Source organism: Cygnus atratus, chromosome 1, assembly GCF_013377495.2.
Source record: "Cygnus atratus isolate AKBS03 ecotype Queensland, Australia chromosome 1, CAtr_DNAZoo_HiC_assembly, whole genome shotgun sequence".
Classification (NCBI taxonomy): Eukaryota; Metazoa; Chordata; class Aves; order Anseriformes; family Anatidae; genus Cygnus; species Cygnus atratus.
This window is the reverse complement of record NC_066362.1, coordinates 114,419,242-114,442,996: the sequence shown is the minus strand read 5'-3', so window position 1 is coordinate 114,442,996 and position 23,755 is coordinate 114,419,242. Positions and strand designations below refer to the sequence as shown.

The 23,755-nt window shown below is 38.5% G+C and overlaps 1 protein-coding gene across 1 annotated transcript in view; it reads left to right on the top strand.

The window, feature by feature from the left end:
• Positions 1-23,755, top strand: part of DSCAM (DS cell adhesion molecule) — a 401,851-nt gene that overhangs the window by 208,373 nt on the left and 169,723 nt on the right. Inside the window, 5 exon segments of the mRNA XM_035546056.1 lie at positions 7,644-7,790; positions 13,313-13,591; positions 15,976-16,251; positions 18,805-19,101; positions 19,924-20,199. Coding sequence (XP_035401949.1) covers positions 7,644-7,790; positions 13,313-13,591; positions 15,976-16,251; positions 18,805-19,101; positions 19,924-20,199 — 1,275 coding nt within the window.

The window sequence follows — 23,755 nt, the reverse complement described above, 5'->3', positions numbered from 1 at the left end:
TCTCATGCTGATTTAGAAGGATGGTGATGATGGTGGACAGCCTAGATTTTGAGCAGCTCTGACCTCTGCTGGCAGAGGGGCAGGGTGACTGATCAGTAACTGATTTATTTGCATCCCCAATGTAGACTGAGCTGCCAACACAACTGAAGTTTCCCGAGGGGAGACCTGACTGAGGTAGAGGAGGTGAGGAGGGTAAAAGGAGTTAAAGAGTGATGATGTAAGAAAAAAAAAAAATATATATATATATATTATTTTTTGAGCTATGAGTTCTATGCAAATTTTGGAAAGTTAAGAATCTATGTTACAATTAGAACCATGTCAGTCATAGTGTTGAAAACATTCATGAAGATCCTCAACTTTTTTGTGGAGAGAGAACCTCAGTTACTTTTTATTGAACTCAGAACAGATTATGTGTCCAGATAAAAGAGAAAAAAACCTCATGTGAGGCTGTTGGCTTCTTTTATAAATTCTCAAATTCAATTCTGGGAGAAAAAAAAAAAATAGGATGAAAAGGGTTGCTTATAGCTGTGGAACTGAAGAACTCTTCAGACCTCAGTCTAGCGATAGAGATGTATTTCAGAGAACTCTGAGGAGTTTGGAACAACAGCTCACATGTACCAGCAGCCTCTTTTGCCACTTCTCATGGCTTTTATGCATATTTCTTTCCTTGTCTCGGGAAAAGATGGGAAGATCAAAGACCTTACTTCCTCAGCAGTAACATCTCCCTCTGGTAGTACTTGAGAAACTTTGTCACTAAATTTTTCACCCAGAAAGTGAGTCATGCTCATGGTGGCTTCTCCAGTTACCTAAATTTAAATCTGTGAGAGTCAAGAACCAGGCAATGTAGTGCAAATAAGTATTTGATTCAGCAGGTATGCCTGAAGGGTGGAGGTGGTAACACAAGGGAGGGCTAATTTCAGTGTAATTGATTAAGGAAGATAATTGTCCCTGGACTGCAGGGCAATGCTATGATTTCCCTTGCCTGTTCTCCTGGAAGTAAGCTGTGGGTTGTGTCCCTGACAGGGAGAGCAGCAGTGGTCAATGCACTCCAAAGGGGCAATATATAGACCCCAGTGCTGAAGGAAAACAAGGGACCAGAAAAAATCAGTTTATCCTCTGTAAGATCTGCTAGTGGGGCCTGTAAGCTTGGCTATATCCACAGAGGGGAAGGCTGTGCTGAGCAGAGTGTAGCCATGTTTTGACCATCTGCACCACCTACTGTGAGCAACATCCCAGGCATCTCTTGTAGGTTGAGAACATTATATATATACGAGCGGTGTGTGGAAAAGTGAAATCATTACCTCTCTCCTTCCCTACATTCCTCTCTTTCCTCATCTAATCATTGGTTTGTGTATCAAATGCACTGGCAGGACTGTGACTTCAGGGTAAGTTTCAGCATGGCTGCTTCTAGCACATTTTCCATGCCCAAAGCAGCAGATTGTTTTGCTTTGAGAATGATGTTGTAGCAGTACTATAAAACTGAGTTATAGGTTACACACTGCTTTGGCTCTGCAGGGAGGTTTCTCCCCTTGCATGCACAGGTCATGCTAGAAACTTGCTAGCAGAAGCAGTTCTATCCAGCAGAGGTGACAAGTACAGCTGATAAAAGTTTATTTGTTCTATATTATCATTTGGTACACGATTAGAACAGCCATCTGTTCCCTTAATTTCTATCAACCCAATTTAGACTGCAATAACATAATGCCATAAGATGTGTTTCCAAAAAAATGAAAATCAAATATGATTTTTAAAAACATCTTGAGCATAACATGGCCCCTATTTAAAGACTAACAGCGTGCTGAGGGAAAAAAAAGGCATTATACAAGAATAATTAATGTTACAGTTTTAAAATATTCTCATTTTAATACAAGAATATTTTACAGTAATTCTACAGGAAAGTGTTCACGTTTTCTTATGAATTATACATGAGAACAATTTCACATAGGAAACCTAAACAGAATTATTTTAACTTATTACTAAGACCTGTAAAATTTTATTTTAATCTCTGATATCATACAGTTTAATGGAAGGCATTAAAACCTTACATAAGAGCAATTTCATAATTGTTAATGTGACCTCTTCTCACTTAAAGAAATGAATACATGATTTACCAATGCAGCTAAACTTTAGTGAAGTCACTAGGTTATTCAGAGTACTAGTCAGCAGATGGTAAATTTAGGGGTATGCTTCTAAAATGTCACAGGATTTTGGCCCCTTGGTTGAGGTTGGTCAAGACTAAATATGACCCAGTTTCCTTCTGCTTTTCCCTCTTTCTTCTCTTCAGGGTCTTACTAGTTCAAAATACGTACTTTAAAAACAAAGATTTTGATAACAGCTCAAATAAAAACATAAAGTTTCAGTTAAGGAATGAAGTTTAGTTAAGGAAACACATGTTGATAAAGTATACAAATGGACCAAGTGTTTGTATGATGGCAAATAATCTTATGGTTCGGTGAGTTACATAGGGAGATTGGATTGTGTGATAAAGATGTCATGTATGAATATGTAGCTTTTCATACAGACAGTGCTCGTGTCAAGAAAGACAGTAGGTTCAGTCTATAGAATGGGGGAAATCTGTCCTGTAAGTCCGAAAAGGATACCAGAATTTTTTATCAATAACCAAAGTAAGTTATCATTGGTAAGAGAACTAGTGCAATTTCTGGATGCATAAATGTATGGAATATTTCCATAAAAGAGAGTGGTGACATTTTGCATTCACTATTACCAGAACTGTTAATGAAACTATCTGCATGATCCAAACTTTAAAAAGAATTTCAAAAACTTGTTAAGGTGTTGGGCAAAAACTGCAGGAATATTTCAAGATATGAATTATTCACGGTAAATGAGTTAGGAAGTTCAATCTATATAACTAATTAAGGAGATATGTGGTTTAAGAGGTAATTTCTTCACATTCTGTAATTACTTAAATAGAAGATTTCTGACTGCAGAGGAAATCTTTAATGAAGGCACAGTAAGGTTTGATAGCTGGGGTCAAAGCCAGATAGACCACAAACAATACTCTAACTTTCAAAAGTGAGAATAATTGACCACTGGAATAATTTACCCAGGGGTATCAAATGCTCTCCACTATAGGAAGTCTTTAATCGTGACTAATGTCTTTTTAAAAAGCTGTAGCTTAACTTCCAGATATGGACTTGATGCAGGAATTAATGGGTGAAGCATGAAAGGTGAGAATAAATGACTCTAATAGTTCTTTCTAGTCCTTGGATCTATATATTTTTTCAGTCTCTGCAAGACAAAGTTATGTATCAGTGACAGCTGAAGCCCTGAAGAAAGAATGATGGGTTCTGTTTACATGTTTTTCTACTGACTTGTTTACGTCAATCTACATATCTCAGTAAGCTTATTGTAAAACTTAAATTTTAAATAATAATATGTTACTATGCTTGCCTACTTCACCAAGGTAGTAAGGGTTGCTAATGTCCTTTGAATTCTTTAAATGAAAGACATACTAAAGATATTGGGCCAGGTCTTCAAAGCCTCCAAGCGCTGAAAACGAAAAAAGATGTAAGCTTTCAACATCTCTGAAAATCAGATTATGAAATTCTTATAATCAAGTTTTCAAGGCATTAATAAAAACACTTCCGAATAATAAATGGGAATTATGAGATATATTTTGACACTCTTCTTTTTAATTGTTGTGAAGGAGGCTTCTCTGTCTTCCTCCCTTGAAGACTGCTAACAGCCAAACAAACAGAAAGCTTCAGCTTATCTGAAAGGATGTTCCATAGAAAAAAATAAAAAAATAAAAAAAATTTAAAAAAAAGCTTATTTGCTATATTAAGTAGATGAGTCAAAAAAATTAGACTTTGTTACAGCAAAGTGAGAGCAATTAAATTAAATGTGCCTCAAGAACAGAACACTCCCCTAGATCAACAGGGTAATAAAAGCTTGTCGATCCCTATCCCAGTGCATTTCTAAACACTTTTTGAAGTACAGAACACAGAGAGCTCAACACTTCAGGTTTGTCACCATTGACAGCCTGTCGGTTTTAATGAAAATGCTCTCCATTTAGAAGATGACAGAAATTACATGCATTTCCCCTTTTATTTTTCTGTCATCTTTTTTGTCTTGCATTTTTACAGTAGAAGGTGGAATTGGTTATTAAAGCATTACATAAGTATGCAAAATATATTAAGAAGAAGGAAGAAAAGAAAAAGCTTTAGCCCTGCAATTATATATAATGTGTTGGTGAGAAATGTATATTGTGGGATAACATCTGATGTGTGGCAATAACTATTTATTTTTAGTTATCTTTAAAGAGGGAGAGGCAAATTCTCTAGATAATGCATTAAATGAAGGTTTTATTATACAATTGCCTGAGTAATTTCGAACAGGAAGATGATCTAAGCAGTGTTAGATAGCTCAAGTACATTCATAACTTCTCTAGAAAACATAGCAAGATAACACTGAACAATTTCTTGGCTCTGTATAACTTCCACAAGCCTCTTTTAATAAGTGGCAGGCTTTTAATAAGTGTACCAGCTCTGCTTGACAGAGATGTAAAACTGCACCTGAGGAAACGTGCTGCCAGAACTGAAGAAGGAAGGCTTCACCTGAAAGTATGAGGCAGTACTACGGGATCTGGAAACAGCCCACAAATCTGTACAGTCTTCAGCCTGGCAGAAGCCATTCCTTATGTTTCCCCAGTTTTGATTCCAGTGTAAGTATTAGTGAGAATAATGGGTACAGTGTTGAGACAGTGAGGAGGTGGGCTTTTGGCAGGTTTAAGGAAAGCTATGAATTTCATCCTCTGTGACAGCTACTTCAAGCTTATCCTAAGAAGAGAAACAAATTTAATTATTAGTGATGGCCTGTATAGAACATACCTCAATTTTTGCAAGCTTTAGGAAAACAGAGAATGCAATTAATTTCTAAGCTTTGCACACAAATTTGTACTATTTTATACTTGTGCCTACTAATGGTCTCCAACAGTGCAATTTTTTGTAGAACTAGAATTATGTATATTTAGCAAAGCTAAAATTGGAGCCCAGGAAAAGAAACGTATATGAAGCCATTGTACAATGAGCACATTTCTGCCCATCAGCTGTTTAGTTTCCAGTTGCTTGACCTAAATGCACAAGCTTTGAAGGTTTACTGGAGGGGCCAGAAGGGTCACAGCCATCCTGTTAGCCCCTTCTTATCTCACTTGTGGTCCTGGTCCTCTGATGTTACAGCAGCTGAGCAGCTTCTCCACCGACATCCACCCCTGTACTGTTTGATAATGGAGTTACATCCTAGCTTGGAAAGCCTGATCTGATTCTTGATCGGGCTCCAGAGGACAGGTCTGCATGGTGTGTACAGCCCCTAGTCAGCGGCCCATCAGCCCTACCAGTCGAGTTGCACTGCTGTGGGCAAACACACGTCTGAAGTGGCTGTGCTACCTGAAATACAGAGCTGCATAATGCTCACACAGCTGGAAACAGAAGCAAGAGATTGCCTTTGCCACATACTCATCATTAACACCAAGTAAAATCCTTAAATGTGATTCCTTTCTCCTGAAGCTATCATTTCATGCTGCCTAAAGACTAAGGGAGACAACTGTCCCTTAATTACCTTTAGCCCTTGTAACATATTTCTTGGCAAAGGTAGATTTGCTTTATGAATATTTCAGTTGTGCAAAATCTGCATGACACAGGAGTCAAACAGCCCAGGGTTTTCACAACAAAATTCTAAACATCCTTTCTCACCTAGAATTATGGATGAATGTAAACCTGGTTTAAGGGTACAGATGTTGAGCACCTATGTTATGAGGAGATAGGGTGGAATGGGCTGAGTGATTATGTCTGCATAATGGGGACTGTGAAGAGGAAAGGAAGAAATACAGGACACTGTATCTAGGAGTTGTAGTGTGAAAATCAACCAAAAAAAAATTTATCCTCTTGCCATCAGAAAGTGCAACCTCTTTGTGAACTGACATGGATTTGCCTCCCTAAAAGGAGGAAGAGTTCTCCTCAGCTGTGGCTTTCAAACTGTGCTGTACGTCTGACAGGGGGTAAAGAACAGCCCTGTGATTGTTAAGAGATGTACTAGCTGGTTGCCAGAATACTTGCAGATCGGATGTTTTCTGGTTGCTCATAGCTGTTAGTTGCCGGATATTTGTAGAAAATGCACTCAGCTTGTTTGGTCAAGCCAAGCTATTTTGCAGACTAGCAAATAAATAACTTGTAATAACTAGTAATTGAAAAGCTAGGTAAAACATATTTTATCAGTTCAACATATTTTTATTAACTTTGTATATTGTTTCATCCAAACATTAAAACTAAACATATTGAAATATAAGATGCACGATAGCTTTGTTTTTCTCATGTAGCCTTTACAATGCCATACATACCTGGCTGTGAAATTGTGAAATATTACCTACTCAGGTGCTTTTCCTACTCTGCTCAACTGTATTTGAAACATAAGCTTTCCATATGTAAGTACTTGCATTTTCAGGGGCATGTGACATCAGTATGGCCTTTGTATCAGAGGGAACCCCCCACTAGGTTGGAATATAGTGTTGTACAGTGTCACTGATAGCTCGTGGCTGAGGAAAGCACACTTGCCTCCCAGTCATACCTCTTCCCTTGGGTCTTCCCTTGCCCAGCTCTCCCCCTTGACAGCTGGGAGTAGCTCAGCATCTTCTGTGTCTCCATGCTGTGGATTTATTTTGTTAATATATTTATTATTAATGGCACATGCTGTTAGAATAAAACAGGTACTTTAGAAGAGTATGTACAATATGGCGTAAGCTTTTCCGAAGGTGTGACCTGACTGCTTCCATGTTTATGCCTTGACTTTCAGGAGAACAGGGCTGCCAAGACAAGTAGCATGGTTATTTTATAATTCAATATGCATACAAGGATGAGAGAGGTGAGCTGAGGTTGTGTTATTCAATATTCTCTGTTCTAAGGGTCAGTCTTGTCCAGTGCTATTAAATGGTTGTATTTTTTTTTTTCACTTCTTTTAGATTGTGATTTAAAGGAGATTGCCTTCTGTAATAATACCATTTCCTTTCTGTCTGTTCTCTGCTGGATTGCTTTCCCACTGACTCATTTTTGAGCAAGCACCTTGACTACACTTAATTATTAAAAAGTCATTGCTCAAATAGAGTTCCGAAGAAAAGGAAATATTTCTTACTGCATATTACTGAATATTAGATCATAATGTGTTTCATCTTTGTGTATTCTCTCCCTTAATTTGGGAGACATATTTTTTATAATACACAGATAGAGGTATGTATGCACAACTCTGCTAGTGTGCACAACTCTGCTAGTGAATTACCATATCACTCTATGATGTTAAGTTATACTAGATTAAATTCTTTATCTTATATTTTATTTCAGATACCTCTTGGATATTGTTTTGTGATTGTGATGTAGACCACGACACCTTTCTTTCTTTCATTCCTCACATTTGCCTTACAGATCCTTACATTTTCAATAAGAAATACATGTGTTAGTATCTTTATATGCATTTGCAGAGAGCACTTTGTAGACTTATAATTTGCAGCCTCTAGACTCTGGCAACAAAACCTTCAGGACCCTTCAGCCTGCATCCTCCATCCCCCAGTGTGAGCAAGCAGAACACATTAACAACCTGCAGGTATTTTAAACACTGCAAATTCTTGTGTCTTTCAGGACCTAGATTTCTCATCACATCCACGGGAGCCTTGTATATTTTAGATGTACAGAATGAAGACGGACTGTACAACTACCGATGTATCACAAGGCACAGATACACTGGAGAAACACGACAAAGCAACAGTGCAAGACTTTTTGTATCAGGTGCTCCCTTTTATATATATATATATATATATAGTGTGTTGAAATAAATACTGTATATGCCTCTCTCTAGTATGCTGAACTGATATGTCAGGATCTTGATCTTGTATTAATATGCACCAACAACCAAGTTGTCTATCAAATGGAAGGTAGAAGTGAGCTTATTGCAGCTCCCTACTTTAAAATCCGCTTTTTTTTTTTTTTAATATTTTTTTTAATTTTACTGCTACTAGTAGATATTTCCAGAGAGTTGGTAGGGTACACGGCGTGTCATTGACATTTAGTACAGTGATTTTTAGCATGCTTTGTAAAAGGACTGTGGATGTTAAAGTGGACATTCACAGTGAAAGTATCTAGTTACCCTAGCTTCCCCTTTGATTTCAAAGGGGAGTCATAGACACTTTACAGAGTAGTGCATCTGGCCTACTTCAGCTGCTTCTATTGGGGTGAGATGAATTGCCCTACGGTGCCTATTTTTCTTTAACCACAGCAGGAGCTCAGGGTATTTAGCTCAGCTGTAGGTATTTCCACTGCAGGAGCTTCAGGTCAGCTGAGATGCATTTCAATTTTCCCCTTTCATTTCAAATGCTCCTTCCCCAGGGTAAACAGTGTTTTCCCCTACTTCCAGCAGGGATCTCTAGCCAGAAAGGGAATGTGACCTGGCTGAGGCCACTAAGGGTGCTGCAGGTAGACTGGAGGGTTAGCAGGTGGCTGTCCATGGGGCAAAGCTTAGACCCTGGGCAAATGGCCTTGTGCAGAAGGTAGGAAAATTAGAAGGTAGGTAGGGTATTTTCATTTTTCTTTCAATTTGCCAATCATCTACTGATTGTTGTGTGTGTGAAGGATTGCCAGGGTCCCCCCACCTGACTAAACACATGGGGTGGTCAATATGGTATTGCTCCAATTCCCCCGTTTTATCCCAGTGAGAGGTGCCAGTTGTGGGTAAGGTGAGGTGAGAAGGAGGAGCAGACCCTAGGCCTGGGTTTGCCGCTCTCTCCTAAATACCTCTGTATAAGAATAGCCATTTTCCATCTTCCCTTCCTCTCCCTGCTGGGTGCCTGTAACTGCACTGTATGTTTGCATGTGTGCAAATCTACAGTTGTATTCCTGAATCTATAGTTAGCTGACAATAGGCTTTCTCCTCTCTCTCCCTGTGTCCTTACCTTACAGAAGACATGTCCACCATCCTACTGAATGCCCACAGAGCTTTTTCCTTTTCACTGTTATTAAGTTGCCAAATAACCTTACAGATCCATCAGGGTATAGTGACCTTCATAATCTAACAGTGTGAACATTCTCCTTTTAACCTTGTCCTCTTGTATTTTGCTTTTTTTACCAGGAAAACAAAAACAAACAAACAAAATGAACACAGCACCTAGTGATTAAGTCTCAACTCTCTATCCTCTGTTTGAGAGCAATAAGGGAGACAGAAGTGGGCACAAGGTCTTGCATTAGTAGTATACTTCCTACCCTCCTCCAATATGATCATTGCTGAAAGATATGGGAGCCCTTTGAACACACAAATCAGTACTTAAATATGCTAATGCTAAAAATAGTGTCATTGTTCAAGTTCAAGAATCACTTACCGGTCAGATCCAGGAGTTTCTTCCTTTGATATCTTTCTCCTGTGGGTAAAACTCTTGCCTCTGCTTTTTCCAGACAGATGAAAAAATATTTTTCTTGCACAATAATCTATCTGCTTTGGTCTTATAAGGATAGGCAGGGTCCTATCCTATCTGGCTCCATAATATGGTCTGCTTCCGTATGAAATCATGCTAAGGCTGAGCCAGTGGTAACATAAATAAAATCAAGCTTGTATCTTGGTTACCACAGGCAAATTTGTAGTTATTTCACTGAACAAAAGGGTAAAACTGAAAGCTCTGTCTTGTTCATCTTTCATAACATGCACTCTAAAAAATGTGCCCTGTCCGGACTTCCCTCTTCTATTCCTCTTCCACAGACCAAATCAAAATTGGAAGTTTACCTGTGTATTATAGTTGGCTTTTTTGAATTCTGTGGGATTAATTGTTCTCTTTTAGATCTATACAGGGCTCTGATTTCCAGTCCTGTTAATCTACTGAACAAGTGCAGCAATTATGTGCAGTTTGTCTCTTAATACTTCTCATGCTACTTTTCTTCTTTCATTATTCTTTAGAGAAATGTACTGTTTTAAAATAGTGAGTCCTTCAAGAGCTGAGATCAGAGGATCCATGAACATAGTCGTGAAAGGTCTACTTGCATGAGACCTACATTTTTGCCTGCCTTTTACAGCCATAAATATTCTTAGCTTAATTGAGGATGAAAAAAATTGTCATGGATATTGATTATGTTCTCTTGGTCATATTTTAAATAAGAATTAAGTTTCTTTATTGTTTGAAAGAGTGAGGAAGGTAGTGTGTATATGAGAGAAAATACAAAGGTGAATAATTAGTATGCCTATAATTGAAGCAGAGTTCTAAATTTCATTTGCAGTAGGAACATTGCTTTGAAATCATGTGACTTTTCAAAATAAAACTATACCCAAGACCAATAATGTGGTAAAGAATATTTCTATGATGCTCATTATAGTGTACATTTCAAAAAATAATTTTGTCAAGCCATGAGTTCCAGCTCCTAAAATCTTTAACTTTTTTCACCCCCTGACCCTCAAGAAAAATAAATAAATAAATAAATAAAAAGACCACATGATATTGAAAGTGTAATGAATTTCTTGCTCTGTCCTTCAAAGAAGATCCAAAGGTGAATGTTTTAGTATGTACAACAGTATTTTGCCTCATTTTTTTCCGTGTTGTCCTTGCCAGAAGTCATTTGTTGCTGACTGCTGAAGCACAGTAAAATAATAACTCAAAATACTCCATATTACATATTGTAATTGGGATATTTTACTTTATTGTTTGCCTCATTGGAGGTGATTGCATATGGACACTGGGATTTCTTTTGTGCTTTTTTCTTTTTATTTAGTTGGTTAGATGTACTGTATGTAGGAGTTCAAACTAGAAGTCTGGTCCAGGGACATCCCAAAGAGATGTTTTTACCATCCATTTCAATATATAAGAACAGGATGCAATAAATTTGAAATACCTCCTCTATAAGAACCAGTTCAAGGTTTCTCAAGTACATAAGCAAATCTCAGTTCAGCTGTTCTGCAGATGGGGATTCAGGTAGGGTTATTCCTGCTCAGGCTTAGTTCAAGAAGGAAAAAGGGGAAGTGGCTTTGACCTGGGACAGACAACCTGGGAACAGGTGGGCTTTTCTTGAAGGGTGAGACACAACAGTTACAGAGAGGGGTCATGCTTCCCATCGTGGCTACTGACGTCGTATCCACCTCCTGGGGGCAGCCTGCCTGCCTTCCCGCTCCCTGACTTCTGCTGAGGCAATGGCTGATTTGTTTGCACCATCAGTTTGTTATCTAAGGCGGTTTCACAATTTCCCTGAGCCTAGCATTGAAGCATGTGTGGTTCTCTACAGCAAAATTGGGTTTTTCAACACATGGTATTTATTAGTCACATCTTTTCCTTACCTTAGTTTCTTGCATGGTATTCCCCTGTCTTGTTTCAAGTCCAAATAGTACTTTGTATTTTTGTACTTAAAGGATAGTAAATGGGACCACATATATCCTCCACAAAGCCTTTTGAAGTTAAAAGCATATGGAGAAAATGTGATGTTACTGGGAGCTTTTGAGTAGGGTTGCACAGGCAATAACTCTAAAAGTCACTTCTACTTTTTCATTATTTAATTGTTATTTTCAACTGAAGAAACTGTTTTCATGTAGATGTAATCTTTCTAACAGCCAGAGCTGTAATCCCTCGCATGCTTACATTTTCAGGGAGTTAATTCCTCAGGCTAAACAGAGGAATCTGTGCACAGAAAACATAGATGCCTGATGACCCCAAAGGGGAGAAAAGGAGAAGAATAATCAATTAGTCAAATTGACATTGGCATTTCCAATAACATCCTGGCAGAGTGTGCCCTCACTAAGCCAGACATAAACAGCATGGCAAGCTAAAAAATAAACTCCTCGATGCCAAATATGGACCCAGTGGCTACCAATACATACAAAATCATCTGTTTAACTACTGGCTGACTTGTTTCTGATGAGACTGACAAGTAAATTGCTGTAAACTGAATGTGTTGTTACCTTCACTGGTTCAACTGTGGTACCCACAGAGAAGGAGAAAAAAATGTGGTTATCTTTAATTGAATTTGGCATTTGGAGTTTCATTTAGTTATTCATACAAAATTTAATTAGCCCATTTGTTTACCATCACAATTTTAGTTTCTGGACTGATAGTTTAACATGCATAGTGATTATACCTAATACAGTACATGTATTTTGCCAGGTGTGGCTACAGCTCATGAAAATATAGCTAAATTATTTTTAAACTTAACTAACTCAGGTAGGGATTACACTATCACTTGGATTCAGCATGGACTGCTCATTTAATCTCTCCAGCTTCCGACAGGAACCTGCTGCAACTGTTGTGAGCAGTACCTGAACTAGCTAAGTCAAAGACCATTAGAAAACGCCAATGTTGTTGTAATCACACCTACACCTAGAGAACTGCTATGTAGATATATCCAAAGGAGATCAACATGTCAGACAGGAGCCAGAAGAGTTGATCAGCATGTGGAGTTTCTCTGTGAGACAAAAATCCTATCAAAATATGTTCATGCAATAAGCAAATTCTTTAATGAATAATTGTTGATGTATTGTTCGGTATTTCTGTCACGCTAGATCCAGGACAAGCTTCCATCATGCTGCTCAGAGCTGTAAACCATGTCAGCCTCTTTCTCCAAGAGTTTTCAAATTAAAAGAGCTGGCGTCACAAATAGAGTACTATTTTTGATGGGGGACATACACATCTTGTGAAAGTACTCTACCAGACTTCTGTGAGATGCATAAATGCATACCAGTGTTAAACAAGCATGTTTATATGAGAGCTGCTTTCCTCAGTAAGCTGTGCACAGAAAGTTGGAGTATTAAGTTGTAAATTGTTCTTGTCACCTTAAGCTCTTTTTATGGAAAAAAAAAAAAAAAAGGCTGGTCTGTCAGTTAGACTATAGATAGAAATTCCCATGTCTTTGCCCATTTCTTTCCTGACAAAGGAATATATCGCTCCTTTAGTTCAAAGTCTTTGGACCACTGAGAAGCATAGAGTGTTTTGGCTTTGTTCTAATAGAGTAGTGGAGGGATAACTGTCATAATTGGTCAGGCAACATATTTTCGGCTCTCTATTCCTCTGATAGGGGACATGAAGGATGACCAGGGAAGTGGTTGCCATCTGGAAAAAGTCCAATGGCAGAGTTTCCAAGTAGACATGAGATGTTTCAGTAGCACATGCTGTTTGATCTCAGCCACCACCACTGAGATATTACAGTCTGATGGCTGGGGCATCATAGCTAACTGCAGTACATAAAACACTGGTCTAGTGAGTCAGAGAGGCAGGAGAATAAATATTGATATATTGCTTAGTGAATGTAATAATTGTAATACTCCCATTGAAAACCACTATTTGTTCTTTCAGATCCAGCGAATTCAGCTCCATCTATTCTAGATGGGTTTGACCACCGTAAAGCCATGGCAGGACAGCGAGTGGAGCTGCCTTGCAAAGCATCAGGGCACCCCACACCAAAGTATCGTTGGCTGAAGGACAATGTTCCCTGGGAGCCTGACAGCAGGTTTCGGCAGACAGTTACAGGTCTGCTGATAGAGAACACGCATCCCTCAGACTCAGGCAACTACGTCTGCGAGGTGTGGAACAACTATGGTACTGCTGAGATGATAGGGCGACTATATGTAAAACGTAAGTCCTTGCCTGAGTGAAGCTCTTGGACTGCCTCCTGCTTGGGCATTTGCATGTGGAAAGATGTTGCTATGCCTTACTGAACCTTCTGTTGTGTTACTTTACCTTAGCAATGTTTTAACTTCTCAAAGTTGTGCAACATCAGAAAGTAGGCTCTGTGGAGATGAGTTAGTTGGACAATTGAGCGATCATAAGTGCAAACAGATGCAATTTATAATGTAGCTATATAATTTATCACACAGAGGATATGTAATTTAGAAGCTTCAATTGGTGCTTAAAAAGAAATTGCAAATGTTCTCATGAATAAAGCTGCCAAACTCTTGTTGCCATGACTCATGCTGTTCAGTAATATTGAATACTCATACCTCCTCTCAGTTGAGTATTCATGTGTGAATATTCTGAATGTTTCACAAATTCTAGCAAAGATAATTATTACTCAGAAGCACTGCACTGGAAAAGTGTTATTCTTCTATTGTTAAAAAGAAATTATTTCCTGAAATAGAAATAATGCTTTGTGAACTAACATTTCCACCTGTACAGCACAACTAGCAAACTGAAAAGGGAGAAGTTTGTGAATAGTTCAGGCCATTAAAATGTCTTCACCACTAGTTACACATAGTGGATTTGGGCAAAATAAAACAGATCAGTAATTTATGTATTATAACAAAGGATCTTTGCTGTTACATATATGCATAAAAATTAGTTTAATTCAGTTTTCCATGTGTGACACTAAGTCAAAATGTCCAGAAACATGATGAAACAGTGTTGTTAGTGATACTGAATGCATCCCCACACCCCAGTGATATGTTTTACTTATGGACTCAATGGTCAGCCAGACCATTAGCAGTTATCAGTGGGTAGATACCTAATGGATAGTGTTGGCAGGAAGAAAAAGTTGGGGAAAAAGTGTTACTCTTCTCTATAATGGAGGATATGGTTCACTTTCTTGACTCATCTTGGCTTTAAGATGGTGGTGGTACTCTTCAGCATACCTACTTTGTTTAATTAGTTGTTGGCAGTTTGGAGGCTTTGTGGCCTTTTCTTTAAAAAACATAGGGATATTCAGTGACTTGTAACATGCATGTGATCACAGATTAACTACTGATCTGGATCATTTTGGAGGAAAAGTCTATTACATAAGTGTATGGGATCTGGAATGATGGGGACCATGGACCCACATGTGTTTTTTTTTCCAGGCCTCTGTTCCCAACTGGCCTGTAATTTTTGGCAGTACATATTGGAGAAGCACTAAAGATTTATTCTAACTTGCATGTTACAAATTTTTCTCTGTAAAGTGAATGAGTTAGTTAAGGAATTTTTTATATATAAGCGTGAGTATATATATGTGTACGTATGTATGTAAGCTGGCTAAAAAAATAAAATAGAATAGTATGTGTTTAGTATCAGAGATGATATCAGCATTGATTATCCACAAGTGAAGAAGGAAATGTGTTATACATTTCATTCTTATTTTTAAAGGCAGTATTGAACATACACCAGAATCTATTATAAATGTACACTTCAAACAAGTCCCTCATCTTTATAAGGAAGTCAAACCTAAATATACAAAACATGAGATCAGATCTGCATTCATTAATGCCAGTAACTATTGGCAGGATAAAGATTGTTTTCCTTGCATTTACATTTATGATTGTTCTTTAACACCATTCATTCTTTTTTTTTTTTTGCTGCCATATAAAATGTGCATTACTTATGTTCTACAGCTTCTTAAGGATGACTTGAAAATACTGTACTCCTCCCACATCAAAGTGGAAAATGTAATGATGTAAAGAAGCACTTGGGTGTGGACAGATTCCACAGATCTTTATAGCTACACTTCTGATAACATTTTAGTGTGGATCTTCCAGTCTTAAAAACAAAATCTCCTGGTCCTTGGCATTTACTACAATTGTTCACATCAGACAATGTGAACTATGTGACTTTTGGAGGAAATAAAAACAGAAGATGAGCTTCAGGATTACAACTAATGCACCAATTTGAAGTCCGCACTGAACTAATCTGAAATAGTGTCCTACCCTCCAAAAACATGTGTAGTGCTATTGATAAGCCCCCAGTAAATGGTATTACTAGCACATCTGTTCCTACCATTCATTTAGGCATAATCTAGGGAATTCTATCATATGTTAAGTAGGTTTTCACTTGTGTTTTGTGTCATGGATGAAAATGTTTTTTTCAAGCAAAAAATAAAAATCCATTGTTTTGTTGTTGCTGTTGTTGTAGTGTTTTGTTTTGTTTTTCTCAGAAGGGCATGGATGTGATTTTTGTTCTTCTTACCTGAGAGTTAATGTTACTCACACATAAATGTACATGTATATTTAATGTTATTTCCCTTTCCCTCCCCTTATTTTGATTTAAATCTTCAGAACCACTAAAAGCCACAATCAGTCCACGGAAAGTAAAAAGCAGTGTTGGTAGCCAAGTGTCCTTGTCCTGCAGTGTGACAGGAACTGAGGACCAGGAGCTCTCCTGGTACCGTAATGGTGAAATCATCAACCCTGGTAACAATGTCCGGATCACTGGGGTCAACCGGGAGAACCTTATTATGGATGGCATGGCTAAGAGTGATGGTGGAGCATACCAGTGCTTTGTGCGTAAGGACAAGATGTCTGCTCAAGATTATGTTCAGGTGGTACTAGAAGGTGAGTCACAACCTGTTTAGTGATTCTGGTCTCCATATTGTATATGATTGTCTTTGGTGTCACTGTTGTAAAGTGAGGGACAGGAGACCCTAAACAAGAGAAGTAACTACCTATGAGCTGTCAGCAGAGTTTATTGTGCCTTCTCATCCTGAAGAAAAACTAACAGAAAGTGTCAATTTGATAAAAATACTTATTTTGAACAGTCTTTCCAGTCTTTCTCTTTGGGGGATGGTGCTGATTTTGTACACTAGCTTTTCAGCAGGACACGAGATAAGAGTTCTGTGTTCATCTCCAAACATCTCCTTCTAGGCAGGAAGAGAGAGATGAAGATCTCCTTTTCTGGTTGGACATATTGGCTAAAGACCTGGAGATCATATTAAGTTACTGACACAATGCTCCACGTGATAAACAAGTGAGGAAAGTAATCAATTTGTACAGAGCCAGTTTTCTAATGAGGCTGTAGTGCAGTTGTGGCATGGACACTATTTTTAGAGTCTTTATAGAAAAAGAAGAGATTACCTGCCTGAGCTGAGTTACCTCGGCAACCATCTCCTGTGACAAGAAAGCCTAAAGAGCATATTGATAATCTATCATGATGTCGAGAGAGTGCAGGTTATCAGAGAGCAACAGCAGGAAAGATTTCAAAGACACTTGGGTCTCGCTGGGAAAATAATGTCTGCTTTCATCTCAAAAAAAAAAAGCCTGTCACTTGAATTAAAAAAAAAAAAAAAGGGTGGAGGGTGGGGGGAGGGAGAGGGAGGGGTAGCAGAGGTACATAGTGTGCACACCCAAAGATTTATTGGTCCAGTGTCAGTTTCCTTTCAGGGCAAAAGCTTTTTTTCCCCCTATTTCTGCTGCTTTGTTTTCTGAGGAATGACAGTATCTAATATACAGTAAAGGAAAGGAAGAGAGTCAGAGATGAAAATAAATAAATAAATTAGAACTTTGTCACACAATTGATGGGACAGAAATAAAAGGGAGAGGAGGAAAGAAGAGAAAATTATGAAATCAAACGAAATGAAACGTACCCTTTTGTATGCCAAGTTCTTTCAGCAGTCTGAGTGTCTGTGCTTTACGATTTTCACTATGTGGCAAGCAAAGGAATATTTCTGTGCTATTGTTAATTTCACTGTGATTCAGCATGTTTTGGGGGGAGGGCTTTGTATACAACATGCCAGTTCCCTCAGTTTCCTGGGTGATGTTGCACTGAAATTTCTATATAAGAATTGTGATTTCCAGGGGTATCATTATGGTTCAAGCCCCCCAAATGTATGGGTAGCATATAGCGAAGTGTATGTGAGGAGACAACACATAGTGCACACAAATAGCACATCAAACAGAGGGTGAGGCTTGTCGGTCCTGTCCTGACATCCTTTGTCCTGTGTGAAACTGAAATTGTTGTGTTTAAAAAGCTTCATGAACAAGGTGAGTTTCTGAGTGACTTTGTCCTTTCTCTAGGTAATGAGTAGCCTTTTCCTGTTGTTTCTTGCAGGTGCTAACACTGTAGGAACACTGAAGTTAGTTTACTTGCCACTTGGTTCTTTAAAACCAGACAGTAGCCTACAGCATTGTTGTCCAAACTTCTGACTGGCTTGTTTCCAGTGTTCTGCCTACTGATCTTGATACATGGCCTTTTGCACTTTTGCTCCCAATTACAATGAAATCCCTTCTAGACACAGCTTTGAAAGTATAATTTTCAAAGGAGAACAACTATGCATTACATGATGTCAGAAAGAACTTCCTAACTAATAGCAGAGTGTCAGCATTCCTAAATGTTACACCTCCAAGCTCTCTGGTTAGGTGATTATATAATCCTGCTTCCTGCTTAAAATCTCAAAGTCTGTGTATCCATCCATTCTCTTTATTCATTTACCTGGCAGAGGCTGAGTAAATTGTGACATGGACCACACGAGAAAGTATTTGAATGCTTTCATCACAGAGGGATATTTATCTGTAGCACAATATGACCAGAGAAAGAAAATAGCATCACTACTATTACTGGCAATCTGTATTCAGGAGAAGCTTAACATAATACTTCTCTAAATGGGGTATTGTGGATCAGGACTAAACTGAATTGACACAGCTGTGTGAAATTAGCCTATACAAGTTATGCCCAACTCTTGTCAGCAGGGTTCATCCTTAACTTTTAAAGGACCTGAAATGTACCAGAAGAGGTAAAATTCCAAGCATGTTAAGGCTTTGCTGCATGTTGTTAGTGATGAATTGTCTATGACTGACACCTCTCTGCAAGAACCTGGCAGTTCATATAGCTGTGCAGAGCCCTGGTCCATCTATTCAAGTGCTTTTCCTTCAGTGGGGTCCATACAAGTGTTCTTAGAAGATGACAAAGACACCAGCAGTAAGAAAAGTATTACTTAAGCAATCTGCTACCAAAATTTGTTTCTGTCCTTCAGTGATTAGAGTTACATCCTGGAATACAGTTATTTACATCTCTTCTAAAAAGATCTTGGTTTATGTGATTAGGCTTCAGGATAGAGGGAACAGATTTACAGCATGTAAGTACTCATCTCTTGCTTTTCTTTCCCTTGGCAGATGGAACTCCCAAAATCATTTCTGCCTTCAGTGAGAAAGTGGTGAGTCCAGGAGAGCCTGTCTCTCTTATGTGCAATGTGAAGGGGACCCCCCTGCCTACCATCACTTGGACACTGGACGAAGATCCCATTGTGAAGGATGGCAGTCATCGTATCAGCCAGATTATCACCTCTGAAGGGAACGTGGTCAGTTACCTGAATATCTCTAACACTCAGGTCCGAGATGGTGGAGTTTATCGCTGTATTGCCAACAACTCTGCTGGAGTCGTCCTGTACCAGGCTCGAATAAACGTAAGAGGTGCTTGTCAAATCAGCTCCTCAAAAAAACACACATAACTCATTGTAGTGGAGAAGAAGATTGTTGCATGTGTTGAAATGAGTCTTGGAATGCCAAAACCAACTGACTGTTTTCCCTCTCCTGTTCCTCCTTCCCCCCCTCTTTTTTTTTTTCCAACCCCACCTTTCTAGCCCCATCTAGAAAGTGTATGATATGGTTAAATGTTGGAAGATCTCTTTTGGCTTGTGTTCTATAGTCTATTTTTCCTATATCCATTTTTATTAGTTCACAGTTTCTTTACTTTAGTCCTACTGTGCATGATTTTTTTCTTTTCCTTCCTCCTTTACTTGTCCAACATTCATTGTAATTATTCACGTACACAGTACTTTAGCTTGCATTTCCAGCTCTACATGGCATAATACCCATCCTCATGGTATTATACTTTATATACGTCAAAATAAATGCTAACTTTGTCAGCGTTCTCATGTGTAACAGGGTTTTTGCTTTGTATCAGTGTTAGTATTTCACATTAATTAAATCATCCTCTGCCTTTTAATTTGTAATGCAGCAAAGATTTTATCAGACAAGTGTTGGATAATGCAAATATGTATCTCCACATAATTGGTATGTAAGCTGCAGGGTGAGTTAAAACTAGAGCATATAAAGATTAGGGAAACTGCTTAAGTGGCTCTTAAAAGCAAAAACTGTCAAATACTAAGAAGTGTTGTGTAAGCTGCATTTGTAAATGTTAACAACATTGGTATATTCAGAAATATATACGCCTGTTTCCACAAGCAAATGCACATTTAAATTGTTTTCAAGAGTTCATTTTTACAATTCCAGGGCCAGCAAGTATTCGACCAATGAAAAACATCACAGCAATAGCAGGACGGGACACCTACATCCACTGCCGCGTAATTGGCTACCCATATTACTCCATCAAATGGTACAAGAACTCTAACCTGTTACCCTTTAACCATCGCCAAGTGGCGTTTGAGAACAACGGGACACTGAAGCTTTCAGATGTGCAGAAGGAAGTAGATGAGGGTGAATACACATGCAATGTCCTCGTTCAGCCCCAGCTGTCCACCAGCCAGAGTGTTCACGTGACAGTAAAAGGTAAGATTGACTTGGAAAACTACAGTGGAGCTAATGGCTTTTGTGGTTTATAGAAAGACAGAACTGCACACATAGGATTCTCCTGTCAGTTAGATAATGAACTCTTAAACAAAAAATCTGAAATTTTTATTTTTATTTTAAATGATGACAGATAATAATCAGACACTGTCTTGTTCTGACTCAATTTTTACCCTCCTTTATTCAGTTTGTGGGGTATATTCCCCTTGCTTTCCAACAGGAAGCCTTACAGAAATACATTTTCTATGAGCAGTTTTCAATACAGTAGACGAATGTTTTGTCACCTAAATTTCACTGGTGACTCTTTCTCTGCTGGATGGCCAAGTCCACATTTTCATTAGCTGGTGCCTTTCTAGCTTTTAACAAATTAGATGAGAATTTTAAAGCATGTCTTTCTACTAATAAGCAGAGACAGGAACTACAAGCATTCACCTTTCTTTATTGTTATTAAGCAAGCCTTTCAGTGTCTGCTGTAGAAAGTTAGCACTATAAACAAATTTGACTTGAAATTCTAACAGGATGCTTAAAATCTATTCAAATAGTCCCAAACAAGGATGTTCAGATGGACCTGAAAGACTTCAGCAATAGACAAGAACAGGTTTTTTTTTTTTTTAACATTTTGTTCAGGCTATTCTGATCTTGGTGATGTTCAGACCTATTCACAAGGACACAGAAGACACAGAACCTGATTGTAGTAACACCTTGTTTTGAGCAATGGGGCCACTAAACAATGAGCTTCACGTGAGCCTGTAGGAAGAACTGAAATATAATTTTACCATTCTTGAAGTCCTTGGGAACTCAGAAATGGAGGACATAGCTAAAATTACTTTGTTACAGATATCTGATCTTTTATTTTCTTTCTGTTTGGTTTGTTTAGCCCTTTCTTGCTTTCAGTTTCGAGTGAAGTAATTGCTATTTATTTCAAGAGGTTAGGGGATTAGCCTTAAAACACTAGCAATTTGTTCTCTGAAAGGTGTGGTAACTCATGTACCTGAAACCAACAGGATCACTGGTCACATCCTGTGTCATAAAAAGCTAATGTCACCATTTCTTTTCACATTTGTGGTACTTTGCTTGACATCAAAATAATATTGCAGATCTATTGAAGCAGTTGAAGAAATGAATGCCGAATTAATAACTGTGTTGCTATTGCACTGAAAGCTTACTAGGGTAAATCTGGTGAGGAATGCTACCTCTTAAATGATACATTTCTTCAAGTGATGATCAGAATGAATGTAGCCAGACAGAACAATCCATCAGTCTATCCATTCAGCTTGGGCAGTTGGGCAGCAAAAGTTGGCTACAGAAAAAGTGTCTTAGGCATTTCAACATGCCCTGGACTTTTTCAAGATATATGATATCATTATCTTTAGTTCAGCTTCTCATATTATCACTCTACTTATTTCTTCTTCAGAGAAACAGAAAGAGGATTATTGCCCATGCACAACACCATGGGTCCTTTGGGTTGTTCTCATTTCTCCTGCAAGCTTCCTGAGTGACCCCAAACCAGTCATCTGAGGGTTTATTCAAAATAGGTGATACTTAATGGGCTATTTGGTATCTGGTTTCCTCCATGTTCCATTCTGAAGATGTAATTACCAATTTCCTCATGAGTTTTTCTGAGATGATAATCTCTGTGATATCAGAATGTTTCAGAAACAAGTTTTTTCAAAACCCCCAAGGAAGGTGGTAAGGACCTTTTTGGCAAATGGCAGCTGAGGCATAGACAAAACTTAAAACTATCCACAATTTTTTGTATATTCAATTTCAGATGCCTACAGCTTGATTTTTTTTTTTCCCCCAGTTTACATGATGTTATATAGAGTTTATATGTTCAATGCACTGCTTTCATCAAAATAAGAGTTCTTTGTCTTTAATACATTCCATTATACATCTTGGCAACCTGATGGGAAAGATAGATTTAAGTCATTTAATTAGCACCATCTGAGAGATCTGTTGCAAAGGTGGATTCAGATTTTGGCTCTACAGGGTAGCGCTTATCTCTATTACACATACAACTGGCCATTCTTGTCTGCAATCCCCTGCCTCATTTACTGCCTACTTACCAAATTCTCCAGTACATGAGGCATCCTTATTCTGTCTTGAATGAGGATTTGTCAAAAGCACCGTCCAAACAAAGATATGCAACAGCATGAGCATGTAATTAAATACAAGAGGGCTGTCCATTCTGTATGGTATTTTGAGATTTATAAATATCTAAATGAAAGCAAAATCTTGAGGACATTCTTTGCAAATCACTGTAAGATCTCAGAACAGAAAGTTTCTTGGCACTAACTTCAGAATGAAATCCTGACTGCCAGAGAACCTAAGAGTGGGATTTACAGAGCCTTGCTCTGCACCTGGGAGGCTGTCAGAAAGCCAAAATCTTTGAGCTGGGCATCTATGTGTTATTCAGCCCTGAGCCAGCTACTTTTTTGTGTTACTCATTAGAAGAATCAATTAGACACTACATTAAATCAGTTGCTACGTTTTTAGGAAGAGCTGGTACCCATGTCCTCAGAGCCACTTTCCCAAGTGGTCTGCTGACTCCAAATGGCTGGCCCAGAGAGATGTGGCATGCCACCCCTCCCACCCCCAGCCCCTTGCCTGTCCATTGTCTAAGCCCCAGAATCTGGATCTTGGAAGCTAGCAGCCTTGTAAGCTGGCTGCTGGAAGCTGAGTGGATAAACTGGCAGGAAAATAAGCAGGTTTCTGTTTGGCAGACACAGCACTGTTGGAACCGTTCCTGAGTCCTAACAGAGCTTTTTGGAAATCAAGCCATCTTGGCAATTTCTTTTTTTCATTTAGACAAATGAATTGGCCAGTTCTGAGTTCTGACAACAGCCATGAAATCTACCCACGCTGTAATCCGTACGTAATGGGGAGGCTATGGCTCTACTTGCATACTTAATTTCTGATATTTTATACCTTTTGAGTGCTTTCATTTTCAACTGTAATAATCTTTCAACATGTTTTGTTCTGGCCTGTGTTAAATGCAATTTCCTTCTAGCTTTTGTTGTAGAGTAAACTAAGTGCCCTCTTCTTCCCCTCCTGCAAAATGGAAACAGCATTTATGACATCCTCAGAAGTAATCATCAAGATTAACCTTGCTAAGGACACTGTGCAGGTCCTTGCCAAGAACAGAATTATTCCTAGCAGCACTAGTTTCTTAGTCCTTATTTCACCCAGCTCTAGTGGTTTGCCTGTGAGGTTCTTATGCTTCTGCTGTCAGAAGAGGACTATTACAGGATGACATCTTAGATACAGAAGAAGAATATTTTGTAGAAGAGGTAGACTTTTGTGTTCATTCCTCCTAAGTATGACCTGTTCTCCTCCGTCTTCTCCTGCTCATTCTTGCCCTAGTCCTGTCTACACTCCATGCCTTTCACACCTCCATCTTTATTTTCCTGGGGCCTTGTTCTCATGACTCAGAGCTAGTCTTCCCCTCAGAATTCCCAGCCATCCTCCCAGTCTCCATTTACACTCCAAACTTTCTGCCAGTCTTCATTTTCTCCATTTCCACTGTTTTTCAATCTGT